The 14,783-nt window shown below is 41.1% G+C and overlaps 1 protein-coding gene across 10 annotated transcripts in view; it reads right to left on the bottom strand.

Annotated features, from left to right (window-relative positions):
- brwd3 (bromodomain and WD repeat domain containing 3) overlaps positions 1-14,783 on the bottom strand; it is a 340,825-nt gene that overhangs the window by 302,812 nt on the left and 23,230 nt on the right. For all 10 annotated transcript variants that reach the window (XM_073058687.1, XM_073058689.1, XM_073058692.1 and 7 more), the window contains exons 7-8: positions 6,485-6,645; positions 4,770-4,991 (exon numbers count right to left, since the gene is read on the bottom strand). In XM_073058687.1, coding sequence (XP_072914788.1) covers positions 4,770-4,991; positions 6,485-6,645 — 383 coding nt within the window. The remainder of the gene's footprint in view (positions 1-4,769; positions 4,992-6,484; positions 6,646-14,783) is intronic.

The raw sequence follows: 14,783 nt of genomic DNA on the forward strand, positions 1-14,783 counted from the left end.
CAAAGAGGCAGGAGTAATAAGGAATTTCAACTTCCCCAATATTAACTGGCATTGATCTAATGTAAAAAGCTTAGAAGGGGTGGAATATTAAAAGTGGAATAGGAGAGTTTTGGAGCCAGTATTTTGATAGTGTGGAACAGGTCCTAATCTTACAGAAATTTCCTAGAAAAGCACTTGGAGAGTCATTGAGAGAACATTCTGAGATAGAGAACATAACTCTAAATTACTGAGAAGCTATATTAAGGAATGTTCAGTAGCTAAGCTTCTAAACTTGCCAAAAGCCGGTTTTAAATATCATAAAAACCCAGGCAAAAGTCAGCCAGGAGCAGGTACTTGCAAGTACATCAACATCATTTAAAATGAAAGTCTTTGCCCAACATGAAAATTATGAATCGCAAACTGGACAGATAAAGAGAACGTATCTGGCAGTATAGGAAGCAGAAAATGGGAAATGGGATAGCTTTCATTGCTATTTTGTGCTCTTGATTTTTTACAAATGTATGCTGAAGGTGTAAGTGAGGTCTTGAAGTGAATACCCTAAGACGACGAACACAAATTGGAGAAATGGAGATCTGCTTCGTTTGTCATTAATGAAAAACAACACACACAAAATGCTGGAAGAACTCAGCAGGTGAAGCATCTATGGAAATGAATAAACAGTCGATGTTTCTGGCCAAGATGCTTCATTGGAAAGGAAAGGGGAAACAGCCAGAATAAGAGGTTGGAGGGAGGGGGAGGATAGATTTACAAGCTAGAAGGTGATGTGAAGTCAGTTGGGTGGGAGAAGGAGATGAAGTAAGAAGGTGATAAGTGGAAAAGGTAAAGGGCAGGAAAAGAATGAATCTGATAGGAGAGGAGAGTGGACCACAGGAGAAAGGTTAGGAGGACAGAGAAGTGATAGGCATGTGAGGAGAAGAGGTAAGTGGGGGCCGGGGGGAGAGATTGGGAATTGAAGAGGGAAGGAGGAGGGAGAAGTATTATTGAAACTTGGGAAATCTACTTTAATGCCATCAGTTTGGCGACTACCCAGACAGAACTCCTCCAACCTGAGAGGCGCCTCATTGTGCAGTGGACCTACATATCAGGATGAGATTGGTATTGGAATTAAAATTCCAATGACGTGTTTTCGAAACCGAAAAGAAACATGTATTGGCCATCTTAGTGAGCTTAAAGATTATTAAATTCCCAGGGTCTAATGAGACGCATCCCCAGATGCCAAGGAAGAGAATGCAGATGCCCATTCAGAAATTGTTCAATATTTGTGGCTATAATTGAGACTAAAGAACAGCAGATGCAATAACTTAATTTTAAAAATGAGGTTAATTATAGGGCATTTAGTTTAATGTCATTTGGCAGGAGGTTATTGGGGGAAAAACAAAACCCAAGGGACATGAAAAGTGCACATTGGAAAAGGCTGGGATTAATCAAAAGAAGTCATCATAATTTAAGGAGAGATCCTGTCTGGTCAATCTGATTGACTTTTCTAAAGTGTTGATAAGGGCAGTGCAGCTAATGCCAGAATCAGGTTTAATATCACTGGCATATGCTGTGAAATTTGTTTTGCAGCAACAGCACATTGCAATACACTAAAAAGCTATAAATTACAATAAGTATATATATAAAAAATGAAAATTTAACTGACTAAGTAGTGTAAAAAGAGAGAAAAAAATACTGAGGATGTGCTCATTGACTACTCAGAAATCTGATGGTGGAGGGGAAGAAGCTGTTCCTGAGACATTAAGTGTGTGTTTTCTGGCTCCTGTACTCCTCCTCGATGGTGGCAATGAGAAGAGGGCATGTTCTGGGTGATGGAGTTCCTTAATGATGGATGCCACCTTTCTGAGGCATCACCTTTTGAAGTTGTCCTCAATGCTGTGGAAGCTAGTGTCCATGATGAAACTGCTTAAGTTTACAACTTTCTGCAGCTTTTTCCTGATCCTATGCAGTGGTCCCTCCACACCAGAAGGTGATGCAAAAAGTAGGAAAGTTATCCATGGAACCCCTGTAGAAATTTGTGAGCGCCTTTGGTGACACACCAATTCTCCACAAACTTCTGAAATGTAGCTGCTGTCATGATTTTTTGTGAATGCTTCAATATGTTGGGCCCAGGATAGATCCTCGGAGATATTGACACCCACGAACTTGAAACAGCTTGCCCTCTTCACTTTTGATCCCTCTATGAGAACTGATGTTTGTTCCCTTGACTTCCCCCTCCTGAAGTCCACTATCAATGGCATTCCTAGCCACACAATCGTGGCTGTAGGGAGTACAGCAAAGGACTAAGCACACATCAGTGGGTTTTATCAGCGAGAAGGAGAAGTTACTTCCAATATGCAGAGACTGTGGTCTACCGGTAAGTAAGTCAAGGATCCAGTCGCAGAGAGGTATAGACCCAGATTTTGGAGCTTGTTGATTAGAACTGAGGATATGATTGTATTGAACACTAAGCTGTATAAAACAAAACAGCAGCCTGACATAAGTATTGCTATTATCCTGGTGATCTAAGGCTGAGCGGAGAGCCAATGGGATTGCATCCACTGTAGACTTATTGTAGCTACTGGCAAATCGCAGTGGGTCCAGGTCCTTGCCTTAGGCAGGAGTTAATTCTAGCCATGACCGACATCTAAAAGCACTTCATCACAGTAGCGGTGAGTGCCACTGCAATAGTCGTTGAGGCAGTTCACCCTACTCTTCTTGGGCACTGGCATGATTTGTCACCCTTTTGAAGCAAATTGGAACTTCCAATTGCAGTAGTGAAAGATTGAAGATGTCCATCAACACTCTGATCAGTTAGTTGGCACAGGTCTTCAGAGCTCTACCAGGTAGCAGCTTTACCTCTCATCATCTTAAACGTGTTATAAGATGAGAGGCATTGATCCTGTGGATAGCCAGAAGCTTGTTCCCAGGGCTGAAATGGCTAACACAAGACAGCATAGTTTTAAGGTGCTTGGAAATAGGGCAGAAGGGATGTCAGGGGCAGGCTTTTCCACACAAAGAGTGGTGGGTGCATGGAATACACTGCCAGTGACGGTGCCAGAGGCAGATACAATAGGGTCTTTTAAGAGACTCTGAGATAGGTAGATGGAGCTTAGAAAAATAAAAGACTACACGGTAGGGATATCCTAGGCAGGTTCTCGAATAGGTTACATGGTCAGCACAAAATTGTGGGCCAAAGGGCCTGTAATATGCTGTAGATTTCAATGTTCTATGTATACCAATAGGGCCTGACGCTTTGCAAAAGTTCACACTCTCGAAAGACATTCTGATACCGGCCTCTGAGATAAAGATCACAGGGTGACCAGATGCTGCAGGGAATCGCACAGGTGTGGTTTTATTCTTCCTTTCAAAGTATGCATAAAAGGCATTGAATTCATTTGGGAGTGAAGCGTTGCAGCCATTCATGATGATAGGTTTTGCTTTGTAGGAAATAATAGCCCGCGAACCCTGCCAGAGCTGAAATGCATTCAATTCAGTCTTGAGTGCCACAGATCTAGACCTCAGCAGACTATGAATCTCCTTGTTCATCCATGGTTTCTGCTTTGGATATTAGGATATATTCTCACATGCACTCATCCACATAGGTCTTGATGAAGTCAGTGATAGTGATATTCATTCAGACTTGCAGATGAATTCCTGAATTCTGTGCAGTCCATTGACTCGAAGCAGTCCTGTAAGCGCTCTTCCCCCTCCCCTGTCGATACCTTCTAGGTTCTCACCACTGGTGCTACAGTCTTTAGTCTGTGCCTCCAAACTGGAAGTAGAAGTCCAGCCAGGTGATCAAACTTTCCATAGTGTGGGTGTGGGATAGCACGGTAAGCATTCTTGACAGTGGTATAACAGTGGCCAAATGTGTTGGTTCCTCTGGTTCTACAGGTGATATGTTGGTGGCCAATTTTCAGAGACTCTTCAAGCTGGCCTGATTGAAATCTTCCACAATGATAGGGAAAGCATCAAGGTGAGCAGTTTCATGCCTACTGATTACGTTGCTCAGTTCCCCTGATGCTTGCTTAACACTGGTCTGAGGTGAAACGTACACCTCTATCAGGATATAATAAAATGATGATAAAATTCAGATAACAAATGTATAAATCTACATCAACTTCACTAAAATTGTTGAAAAGATTCTACACAGGAAACCAGACCAACTAATACAGTCATGGGATTCATAGCAAGTTGGCAAATTTTATCCAACACTGGCTTTGTCATAAGAGACGGACAGTTGTTTTTTTAGTAATTGGAAACCAGTAACCAGTGGTGTAACTCCAGTATAACAGTGGAACCTGCTGAGACCCTTACTGTTTGTTGCATGCATGAACTAGTTGGAGATGAATGCAAGAATGGATAATCCAAACTTTCCTTAGAGTGGAGGAGGTTAAAGTATGCAAAATTGCGAGGGAAGAGACAAAGATAGAGTAAACCATGTAAAATTATTCCCTAAGTGAGTGGTTGAAATTGAAATTGCGTAGCATAGAGATGGAGAATTTCCAAGACTTAAGCAACATTTGCACAAGAACTTGTACTATCGAGGCACAGACAGTTGTGGATCAAATGCTGATGTGGGTAGTAGTTGGATTTGAAAGCCAAAAGGGTTGTTTCTGTGCTCTGAATTTTATGCTCTTGATGGCTTCAAGATGGCATCAATACTTTGAAAGCTAATTAAAACTAGCTTTACAAATGGAAGAATGATTAAGTGCAATTTAAAATCATGGATTATTTCCATGAAATAACAAGACATAAATAGGCACAATTTAGAGATATAACTCCATTACCAATAAAGAAGTGATAGATCCAGTATGCCCTTGCAACACAGCGATAGGAGCACATGTCCGTAAGCACCAAACACGGATCACTTTATCACAGCTGCCTGCAGCAATCAATGTGTTCTCATAGTTAACAGCCATATCAGAAATCTCTGCAGAGTGGCCACGAAGAGTAGACAGAAGACGCCCATCATCAGTGGCCCAAATCTTCACCAAACAATCATCTGAACCCTAGAATGAAGAGAATAAATCTCAAAATTCAGATGTGTAACATTTAAGCAAATTACGTATTACTGAACCAATCACATCACTCAAGCTTTAATAATGTAATCCCTGGTTACTACACAGATGCCATGAAACTAAATTTTCATTCAATTTCACAGACTTATCAAAAACACAGATTCTGCACATGCTGGAAATCCAGAGCAACACACACAAATGGTGGAGGAACTCAACAGGTCAGGCAGCATCCATGAAAATGAATAGACAATGTACATTTTGGGCCAAGACCTTTCATCAGGACTGGAAAGGAAGGGATAAGACCCCAGGGGAGAGGAGAAGGTGATAGGTAACTAGGAAAGATAAAGAGCAAGAGAAGGAAGATTCTGATAGCACAGCAGAGTGGACCATGGGAGAAAGGGAAGGAGAGGGGCACCAGGGGTAGAGTGAGGAATAGGAGAAGAGGGACAGAGAGAGGGGAAAAGAAAATAACGAGAAAAAAAAATTACTAGAACAAATCAATCTTCATGCCATTAGTTTGGAGACTACCTAGATAGAATATGAAGTTTTGCTCTTCCACCTGATAGTGGCCTCATCATGACAGAAGACATGTCCAACATGTCAAAACAGGAATGGGGATAATAATTAAAATGGTTGGCGACCGGGAAATTCCGCTTTTGGCGAATGGTGCAGAGGTGCTCAACAAAACAGTCCCCTAATTTATGCCAGGTCTCAATAGTGTAGAGAAGGTCACATCAGAAGCACGAATCTCAAAATGCTTTCAAAGCAAATACTTATTGTAGGATATAAAAAAGGGTAAAATCCAAGATCAATTGGAACTACCACTCCTTAAAATTTCAAAGTTCCAGTTTCTTCCCTTGAAAAACCAATTGGAAAATTACTTAAATTATTGGTAGAAATCCATTTGTTGAGCTTCAGTTTCTAAGTTGTTAGAATTGGACAGGAAACAGAACCTCAACACCCAAAAACACATCAGCTTTTGCACTCCAAGAACCTTTCACTTCATTTCTCCAAGCTTTTAGCCCCTTTCTCTCACTAGCTCATTTTAATGCATCTGTGTAATTCATCTCAACCTTTCAATGTGGCAGGTTTTCATACTGATAAATTCATGTTTTAGTTCTAAATTATTTATAGTTCAACACAAGCTTTACTGAAATTTAAAATATCTGAAATTGATCACAAATTCTACAAAATTTGTTCTATCATAAAGGCATAGGAATTCAAATCTTTAGTTCTGAAAGGGGCATGCAATTTAGCAAATTATACACTGGTATACAGTATAATGCACAAACCACACAATGCATAAAATAGATCATTCCCAAAAAATATTCAAATTATCAATTTAAATTTTTCTTAAACAGGTTGGTGCAATGATTCACCTCATCATTAATCAAAATTATCACCCAAGTCCATTTCTACATACATTTTATGCTCTTTATTTATTGATATATGCCCATTAGGTTTTACACCATGAAATTGCTCACCGTGAAAATTCTCCTCCCTGTACGATCAAAAGCTACACAATATACAGAGGAAAGATGCCCAAGTATCCTCTTGTACATTTTCACATGTTGATAAGCCACAACAGGAAAAACATAGCTATGCCGTCCACATCCTGTCAGTTGTTTTGCAGTAGCAATATTCACTGAAATCAATAAATGACAAAATTCTAATAAGTTTCATGTAATCAAAAATACAAGTCAATTTAATAGCAACGGCAAAATAAAACAAAGTACTCTCTGTTTCCATTTTTTCTTTTCAATATACCAAGAGTCTGTAATGTGTGCACATAAATGCAATGTGTCCAGTAACTTGCCTTACCTGTTCCATCAAAACTAAGTTACTGTTCTCTGTTGCATTGGACCCTCTCATGAAATCATAAACCTGTACAGCACAGAAACAGGCCATTCAGCTAATATGTGCCAATCAGTAGGCACCCTTCCTTATTAATCCAATCACCCAACACTTGAACACAGCCTTCTATGACAAAGTGATTTCATTGTTCCTATAGACATTTCTTAAAAGTAACTCAGTAACTCAGCTTCAATCACTCTTTCAGGCAATGCACTCCAGGTACAGTTTTAGGCATGTATATTGGTTGGAATGATGTTTTAGGCATCACTGAGTCATGGCTGAAAGAAGGCCATAGCTGGGAGCTTCAAAGGATATACTTTATATCTAAAAGACATGCAGGAAGGCATAGGTGGTGGTGTGGTTCGGTTGGTAACCAATTGAATTACATCTTCAGAAAGAAGTGATATAAGATCAGAGAATATTGAAACTTTGCGGGTGGTGTTAAGAAACTGAAAGGGTGAAAAAAAATTACGGGATTCAAATATAGCCCTCCAAGTAGCAGCGGAAATGTAGGGTTGAGATTGCAAGAGAGCTGGAAATAGCATGTAATAAGGGTAATATCACAATTGTAATGGGGGACTTCAATATGCAAGGGGATTGGTAAAATTAGGTTGGTGTTGTATCACAAAAGGGAATTTGTTGAATGTAGAGCAGCATGTGCTCTAGCACTGAAGCTTATGCTTCAGCCTATAAGACCATAAGACATAGCAGCAGAAGTAAGCCATTCAGCCCATCGAGTCTGCTCCGCCATTCAACCATGGGCTGATCCAATTCTTCCAGTCATCCCCACTCCCCTGCCTTCTTCCCATACCCTTTGATGTCCTGGCTGATCAGGAACCTATCTATCTCTGCCTTAAATGCACCCAATGACATAACCTCCAGTCGCTCGTGGCAACAAATTCCACAGCTTTACCATCATCTGACTGCCCTACTCGGGGAAGAACTATTTAAGATTGGGTGTTGTGTAATAACCCAGATCTTAGGTGAGAGTTGATAATAGACCACTGGAAAATGATGCTGGTGAGATAGTAATGGCAGGTGAACTTCATGAGTACTTAGCATCAGTCTTCACTGCAGAAGACACTAGCAGTGTGTCAGAGGTCCACTAGTGTCAGGGAACTATAGTGAGGCCCACTGCTATTACAAAGGAAAAAATGTAGGGAAACTGAAAGGTCTTAAGTTGGATAAGTCATCTGGACCAGATGCACTACATCCCAGAGTCCTGAGAGAGGTTACTGAAGAGATAACAGATGCATTGGTCATGATCTTCAAGAATCACTGGCATGGTCCCAGTGGACTGGAAACTTGAAAATGTCACTCCACTCTTTAAGAATGGAAGAAGGCCAATGGAAGAAAGGAAATAATAGGCCAATTAGCCCAATCTCAAGTGGTTAGGAAAGCATTGGAGTCTACTATTAAGGTTTATGTTTTAGGGTACTCGGAATCTAATGATAAAATAAGTCAAAGTCAGCATGGTTTCTGTAAAGGGAAACCTTTCCTGACAAGCTGCTAGAGTTCTTCGAGGAAGTAACCAACAGGGTGGGCAAAGGAGACAGTGGATGTCACTAACTTGGATTTTCAAAAGGCATTTGATAAGGTGCCACATGAGGCTGCTTTACATGATAAAATCCTATGCCGTTAGAGGAAAGATACTGGCATGGATAGAGGAACACTGACAGGCAGGAGGCAGTGAATGGAAATAAGGGGGGCCTTATCTGAATGGCTGCCAGTGACAAGCAGTGTTCCTCAGGTGTCAGTATTGGGACTGCTACTTTTCGCATTGTTTGTCAAAGTTTAATAGTGGAACTGATGGCTTTGTGGCTAAGTTTGCAGATGATACGAAGATCGGTGGAGTGGTAGGTAGTGCTGAGGAAGCAATGCGATTGCAGCAGAACCTAAGACAAATTAGAAGAATGGGCAAAAATGTGGCAGATGGAATACAGTATTGGGAAATGTACGATAATGCATTTTGGTGACAGGAACAATAGTGTAGACTGTTATCTAAATGAGAAGGTTTAAACATCAGAGGTGCAGAGGGGCTTACGAGTCCTTATGCAAGACTCCCAGAAGGTTAATTACAGGTTGAGTCTGTGGTAAAGTAGGCACATGCAAAGTTGGAATTAATTTCAAGAGGAATAGAATACAAAAACAAGGAGATAATGCTGAGGCTTAATAAGATACTAGTCAGGCTGCACTTGGAGTATTGCCAACAGTTTTGGGTCCCATATCTCAGAAAGGCCCCATATATCAGAATCAGGTTTATCATCACTCATATATGTAATGAAATGTGTTTTTTTTTTGGCAACTGCAGTACAGTGCAATACAGTCGACCCTCCTTATCCAAGGGTTCCGCATGCGCGGATTCAACCAACCACGGATCGGGAAAACCTGGTAGTTTTCTCTCCAGCACATGTTGTTTGCGCATGTAGAGACTTTGTTTTTGTCATTATTCCCTAAACAATACAGTATAACAACTATTTACATAGCATTTACATTTTATTAGGTATAAGTAATCTAGAGATGATTTAAAGTATACGGGAGGTTACCACGAATCGAGAAAAAAAATGCAAGTTCTCCAAGTCGGAACAGGTACATCCAGTATTATTTAGCATCAGTTAGTCAAAAGTTTGTCTTCCTATATAATATATATATTACCTTTCTATGTATATAACACACTTAAGAAACATATATATTTCAACAATTAAACCACTGTATTTATTAGTAATAATTGTAGCTTTCATCATGCTCCATTATTCTCACTTTATCCTGACTGTAGCCTAACGCTTTTCCAATGACCGATGGCGTTTCATCTCTTTCCAGTCGCTTGATTAATGCCACTTTATTTTCAACTGTGATTGTTTTCCGGAACAGAAACACTGCGGGCAGTGGGTCCCGAGCCCCACCGGGTTCTGAAGTCCACCACACTGAGACAGGTTAAATAAGCTCCGGAGCTCTGCCGGGTCCTTAAGTCCACTGTCTTGAGCATCCACGTTTTTTAGTATCCGCAGGGGGTCCCAGAACCAATTCCCCGTGGATAAGGGGGGGGCCAACTGTACATGAATACTGAAGTACTATGCAAATCTTAGGCACTTTAGCTGTACATGTGAGTCTTTTGCACAGTACCATACTTCTCACTGGGTGAAAAAATTCCCCTCAATTCCTCTCTGAATCTCTATTCCCTTATCCTAAACTAAAGCACTTTAATTTTATAGATCCCTGATTTGGGAGAAATCTATCTATAACCCTCAGATTTATGTACCCAGTCACACCCTCTGTTAACCTCCCCCACTTGAGGGAGGAAAGATTTACTTTCTCCAGTCTGTCCTCAGGCAATACTCTGGTGAATCTCTTCTGCACCTTCTCCATTGCTATCATATCCCTCCTATAGTGTGGTATCCAGAACAGTATGCAGTAGTCCAGGTGAAGTTTGAACAAGTTTTATAAACATGAAGCATAATTTCCTTACATTAGTATTCAATTCCCCAAATAATGAAAGCCTGCATTCCACATGCTTTCCTAATCACACTATCAAACTGAATTACCACTTTCAAAGATCTATGGACTTGTGTCCAAGGTCCTTCCAGTCTTTGATATTCCAAAAGATTCAAGTTTCACTCCAAGAATACACCACCTCACATTTGTCTGGATTGAACATCATCTGCCATTTTCAACTTATTTCACCACAACAGTAGTGTCTCTTTATAGCCTATGACTAACTTCCACAATAATAACTCTGCCCATCTTAACATTATGCACAAACTTACTGATCTTCCTCCCTATATCCACATCATTCATAATTATTATGCTACAAACAAGGGTCCCAGCACCAATCTCCATGGAACAATGCTAGTTACAGGCATCCAATAACAAAAACAACCCTATACCATCACTCTGTCTCCTATCGTCAAGCCAACCTTGGATCCAACTTGCCTATGTTGATTTTACTGTGATCTACATATTGACAGTGTGTTTTCAAGCTGATTAAGCAATCTGAGAAGGTTCCAGGAGGGGAGCAGCATCGAGGCCAAAAACTTAGAGAAGCATGAGCCCATGACCGACTCAATTTCTTGCCGATTACAACATTGAGAAAGATTGAAACATCAAGGCAAGTGAGGAAGGCGAGCGTGTGTCCTGTGTCATCTGCCAACCTCGCGCTCACTACCGCTGGAGGAAGGTGCCTGCGTGTGACAGTGTCTCTCTCTCTCTCTCTCACTATTGCCGAGGGAAGGTCCCTGCATTCAAATGGTCTCTCTCTGTCCTCGATGCTGTCAGACGATGGTACCAAAGTTTATGGATTGGATTGTAGTTACTCCTTTTCCTGTTGCTTTGGGTGATTTTGAATCAGGGCACCCTGCAGATAATGAATATCGAGCTGAACTGAGTATGGCTCTTGATTTTGTTTTATATTCTGTATTGGCATTCGTTCTTTCTTGTTGCCAATTGCACAATTTGCTTTTTTGTACATTGGGGGCAGAGTTGATGCTTTTCTTTGAACAGGTTCTAAGGTTTTCTTTGTTTCATGGTTTTCTGTGGAGAAGATAAATCTCAGGGTTGTAACACACACAAAATGCTGGAGGAACTCAGCAGGCTAGGCAGCATCTATGGAAAAGAGTAAACAGTCGATGTTTTGGGCCAAAACCCTTCAGCAGGCTGTATACTGCTTTCATACTTTGATAATAAATGTACTTTGAATCCCTTAAAGTACATTAAATTGCATCAATTTCCCTGCCCTCATTAATATACTGTGTGACTTCCTTAAAGAATTCAATAAAACCAGTCAGACAGGATTGTCCTTGGCAAAGCCATATATTACCCATCAATCCACTTCCTCAATTTTTCCAGTATCCTCCTACCAGTGATGTTAGACTCAGATCTACAGTTACCCAGCTTCCCCCTGCTGCCTTTCTTGGAAAAAGGGGACATGTTTGCTGTCTTCCGATCATCTGGTACCACACTTGTATCTAGCACAGATTTAGAAATCTCAGAGCCACAGCAATCTTTTTCTTTGCCATCTAGAATTCTGCTTCAATAAAACCCAAATGCTTTGATTTCCCCCCCCCCACCCCCATAACTGGCTATCTGAAATGCCTGTTCACATGTCAGTAATAGTAGACTAAACCATCCTGGCCTAAACTCAAATGTTTCATCAGACCAACATCAACCCCCACCAATCTGTTATAATTGGGTCAGTAGCCAGTATTCAAATTTATTACGCAAACACGAGGAAATCTGCAGATGCTGGAATTTCAAACAACACACACAAAATGCTGGTGGAACACAGCAGGCCAGGCAGCATCTGTAGGGAGAAGCACTGTCAACGTTTTGGGCCGAGACCCTTCATCAGGACTAACTGAAAGGAAAGATACCAAGAGATTTGAAAGGAGGAGGGGAGGGGGAAATGCAAAATGATAGGAGAAGACCGGAGGGGGTGGGATGAAGCTAAGAGCTGGAAAGGTGATTGGCGAAAGTGATACAGAGCTGGAGAAGGGAAAGGATCATGAGACGGGAGGCCGAGGGAGAAAGAAAGGTGAACGGGAGCACCAGAGGGAGATGGAGAACAGGCAGAGTGATGGGCAGAGAGAGAGGAAAAAAAACAAACAATTAAATATGTCAGGGATGGGGTAAGAAGGGGAGGAGGGGCATTAACGGAAGTTAGAAAAGTCAATGTTCATGCCATCAGGTTGAAGGCGACCCAGCCGGTATATAAGGTGCTGTTTCTCCAACTGAGTGTAGTTTCATCTCGACAGTAGAGGAGAACATGGATAGACATATCAGAATGGGAATGGGACGTGGAATTAAAATGTGTGGCCACTGGGAGATCCTGCTTTCTCTGGCGGACTGAGCATAGGTGTTCAGTGAAACAGTCTCCCAGTCTGCGTCAGATCTCACCAATATATAAAAGGCCACACCGGGAGCACTGGACGCAGTATACCACACCAGCTGACTCACAGGTGAAGTGTCGCCTCACCTGGAAGGACTGTCTGGGGCCCTGAATGGTGGTGAGGGAGGAAGGGTAAGGGCAGGTGTAGCACTTGTTCCACTTACAAGGATAAGTGCCAGGAGGGAGATCGGTGAGAAGGGATGGGGGGGGGGGGGGGGGAGGGGCGGACAAGTGGACAAGGGAGTCGCATAGGGAGTGATCCCTGTGGAAAGCAGAAAGAGGGGGGGAGGGAAAGATGTGCTTGGTAGTGGGATCCCGTTGGAGGTGGTAGAAGTTACGGAGAATTATACGTTGGACCTGGAGGCTGGTGGAGTGGTAGGTGAGGACAAGGGGAACCCTATCCCGAGTGGGGTGGCGGGTAGATGGGGTGAGGGTAGATGTGCGGGAAATGGGACAGATGCATTTGAGAGCAGAGTTGATGGTGGAAGAAGGGAAGCCCCTTTGTTTAAAAAAGGAAGACGTCTCCTTCGTCATGGAATGAAAAGCCTCATCCTGAGAGCAGATGCGGCGGAGACGGAGGAATTGTGAGAAGGGGATAGCATTTTTGCAAGACAGGGTGGGAAGAGGAATAGTCCAGGTAGTCTAGATGAAGCCACACTCAGGTTGGAGGAACAACTTCTACTGTCAAGATCTTCTTTTTTCTCACTTTCTCGTGGCACTCTTCTTCTATATGTGCCAACCATTGTTTAATTCAATTTAAAATTGTTCACTGTTATTATTTAACAAAGCAGAGACTATTTAAAATATTTCCTAGTGTAGACAACTACTGCGATAGATATATAACTGAAGTAGCTACATTGTCACATATGTTCTGGTCATGTTCTTCATTAAAATCGTTTTGGAAATCTTTATTTTCAGAGCTTTAGTAATTGTAGAAAATTAATTTACAACCTAATAGATTGACTGTTCTATTTGGAATAGTTTCACATCATATTCAGGGTATCTGATCTTCAGATCAACATGTAATAGCATTTGTTACACTACTGGCAAGAAGGGCTATTTTATTAAAATGGGAAGATATTTCTTCCCCTACATTAATTGAATGGTTTTCTCAAGTAATGTTATGTCTTAGTTTGGGAAAAATTAGAAGCAGAACTTTTGATCCTCGATTCGATTTTGAGAGAAGATGGGGTTCTTTTGTCAAATATTATCATTTAATTTGAATTAAGCTATATGATTTCCTTCCAATTTTTTTTAAAAATAAATATGAAATGGCGGTTGATGACTCTTTTTTTATATTTAGATGGTCAAACATATTGCTCCGGGGGTTGATTCCTAATGGGTTTTCTCCTTTTTTTTGTAGTTAGTGGGGGGTTTTTTTCCTAGTTAGATGGGGTTCTTTTTTTTCCTTCTTTTTCCTATATATATGAAAAAAAAATTTCCATTTTTATATTTTACCATAAGCTTTTTTCCTTCAGTTTTATTAATTGTATACATATTAATCTGTTGAAGTTTTGTATCATTTTATAGCTGTAGAAGATTATGTACCAATAAAAAGATTCTAAAATGAAAATGACATTCTGTGAGCAGGGTGATCCATTTATGGAAACTCATAGAACACAGAACAGTAATGGGGTGCCACAGTAGCATGACACTATTACAGCTTGGTGCATCAGAGACTGGAGTTCAATTCCGACATCCTTTCTAACGAGCTTGTACGTTTCTCCCCATGAATGCATGGGTTACCTCCAGACGCTCCGGTTTCCTCCCACAGTCAAATGATGCATGGGTTAGTAGGTTAATTAGTCTTTGTAAGTTGTCCCGTGATTAGGCTAGGGTCAAACAGGTGGGTTGCTGGGTGGTGTGGCTTTGGGCCAGAACAGCCTGTTCTACACGCTATCTTAATAAATAAATAAATAAAGATATGGCAACAGGGCCTTGAGTACACTAGTAAAATTTTACTTACTAGTACTAGTTACACTATTAAAATTTTATTAGTCTCTTCTGTTTACACATCTGTTCATGTGCCTATCTAAGAGCCTGTTAAA

This window comes from Hemitrygon akajei, chromosome 10 (genome assembly GCF_048418815.1).
Source record: "Hemitrygon akajei chromosome 10, sHemAka1.3, whole genome shotgun sequence".
Classification (NCBI taxonomy): Eukaryota; Metazoa; Chordata; class Chondrichthyes; order Myliobatiformes; family Dasyatidae; genus Hemitrygon; species Hemitrygon akajei.